Source organism: Adiantum capillus-veneris, chromosome 3 (genome assembly GCF_014529385.1).
Source record: "Adiantum capillus-veneris isolate H3 chromosome 3, ASM1452938v2, whole genome shotgun sequence".
NCBI lineage: Eukaryota > Viridiplantae > Streptophyta > Polypodiopsida > Polypodiales > Pteridaceae > Adiantum > Adiantum capillus-veneris.
In genome coordinates this window covers 5,914,565-5,916,766 of record NC_140933.1, presented here as the reverse complement: position 1 = coordinate 5,916,766, position 2,202 = coordinate 5,914,565, and the positions used below count along the sequence as shown (strand labels likewise).

The 2,202-nt window shown below is 47.9% G+C and overlaps 1 protein-coding gene across 1 annotated transcript; it reads left to right on the top strand.

The window, feature by feature from the left end:
* The first annotated feature begins 500 nt into the window (after positions 1 to 500).
* On the top strand, positions 501 to 1,513 carry LOC147460453 (uncharacterized). The gene has a single exon (XM_086503062.1). It carries the CDS (start codon positions 1,037 to 1,039, stop codon positions 1,511 to 1,513), a length of 477 nt encoding a protein of 158 aa, XP_086359188.1. The 5' UTR covers positions 501 to 1,036.
* Positions 1,514 to 2,202: the final 689 nt, after the last annotated feature.

The window sequence follows — 2,202 nt, the reverse complement described above, 5'->3', positions numbered from 1 at the left end:
TTCGCCAACAATTTTGGTGAGAATTGTCACCAAAATCTTATTTGTACTTTCTGCTTGGCCGTTCGCTTGTGGGTGACAGGGAACGAACTTCCTGTGGATTACCATGAATTCATCCAAGAGGAATTCGATCACTTCATTGACGAAGTGAGTTCCTCTATCGCTCACTAGCTCTATTGGTAAGCCATATCTGGTGAAAATGTTCTCATACAAAAACTGTGCTGTCGTTTTTGCATCATTTCTGATTATTGATTTAGCTTCCACCCATTTTGTTAGATAATCTGTTGTCACAATAATGTATTGAGTGTTCGTTTTATATCCCGGAGGTGCTATCTGTCCTACAAAATCTATTCCCCATCTCAATATCCAACAACACACATAGCCTTTCACAATCCCTGGTAGGCATCCACTTTACTATAAACCCGATATCTTCTTTGCATATGCCACCACCACACAGAAAACTCACATGCATCTCATAACCGTAGACCTTAACATATATAGACATGGGAGAAGAGGAAAGGGAATACTTTAAGTCGACATCAAAGCTTCCATGACTAGGGACGGGATGATCAGAATAGGCTCAAATGGAGTGTGTACAATGATTACGTTTATTATCTAAACTTCCATGACTAGCCAGGTGAGTCCACTCTTCAACGACATGGAAAACCCTCCTTCACCTTGTTTGCCTTGCTCGCAACCTCCTACATATGATGTTCTCTCCTCTATCTCGTTCGTGGCCAGGTCCTCAGTGGCCTTCCTTCACTTCGAGCCCTCATAGAGCTTCTCTCCTTGCGCTCTCAAACAGCACATCCCCAGCCGTTCATTGACGAAGTCATTTTTTGCAAACCTTGAACTAGGCCTCTGGAAGCATGGATCAGAAACTCTATGACTATTTGCAGGTGCATACACGAAAGGGCTCTGGCGAAAGTTATTAAGTAGCTTCACATCCTAGTTGGCGCACACTGTTGTTTTGACGGCACCCCATGAACGACTCGTAGCAGGAACTCTTGGCTCAACATGGAGAGCCCCATTCAAATAAATGTGGCCGTTTGAATGGAATCCGACAGATCCACAATCAAAACCAGGAAGCCTGAAAGGAGGAGCCCCTCCTGCAACTGATGGCCTTCCTCTCCCCTCTGGCGCCCTTCAATCACTGGCCCTCTCTCCGTATTCCAGACGTACAAGCAGAGCCCCAACCCGGCAACTGGGCTCTCCCATCTCCAATATGGCCCCTCGCGACCTCTCGGTTGGTCTCCCTCTGTATAACAACACCTGCCCCTTCTCCCTTGGGCAGCCAGCCCTGCAACTCTCGGCCTCATGCAACTGTTGCGCTCCCCTGTGTCATGCACCAGCTCGCCACCTCAAGCCCTCACTCGCGGTCCTCTCCTACAACTCCGCTTATCAGAGCCCTCCCCTTCTCTTCATGCAAGCTAGCGCCAAGTGGCGGTCCTCCTTCTGGCGCTTCCTCTGCATGCAAGGCCAGATGGCCCTTCCTTCCTCTCGGGCTCCTTGTTGACTGCAGACCGACAGCAGTTCGTTTTTTTATTTATTTATATGAAGAGCTTTTAAAAAGCCTTTGGGCTTGGCCCCCTTGCACACGCCAACCATAGCCACCTTCGGCCCTTCTGCGAGTGGATGCACATGCCCGAGCATGACAAAGGAAAACAACCATTGTGCTTGTTGACTAGCATCAAGTCTTTAATACCCAAGCAAAAAAAGAGCCCTTCAATTGCCGTTTTTTGATTAGAGGACCCCAAACACGATCATCACAATTGTTTCTCTCTTCGAGCTGGATGCGATATCCAACTGATGAATGGCAAAGCACCTTCACCCGACCACATGAAAAAACTTTGAAGCACTGACCTTGACCACCCATCCAGCATAAATACCACAACTGCACCACCTTTAAGCTCCTTGACTCATATAGCTCAAAACCCACGACTTTACCTGCAAAGGACCGCACTTGGCATGCATACCACTGTGAGGCCTCCTCCAAAATGCAGTTGAGACCTACCCAAGCCTGATGTCATCAATCTGTCGGTTGCCATGCACCTGCTGCTGACACTTTCCATGGTTCGACACTGTTTGGCTGTACCAACGTCCAAGGTTGACAATATTTGAGTCCACCCGAATGGCTCAAATAAATGTTCAGGGAAAGGTTCTGGGAGATAAGCCTCGTCTTCTACGGATCCTTCCAAAACGCAT

Excerpts from the sequence above, each read along its gene's own strand:
- LOC147460453 (XM_086503062.1), top strand. The coding sequence starts at position 1,037 with ATGTGGCCGTTTGAATGGAATCCGACAGATCCACAATCAAAACCAGGA.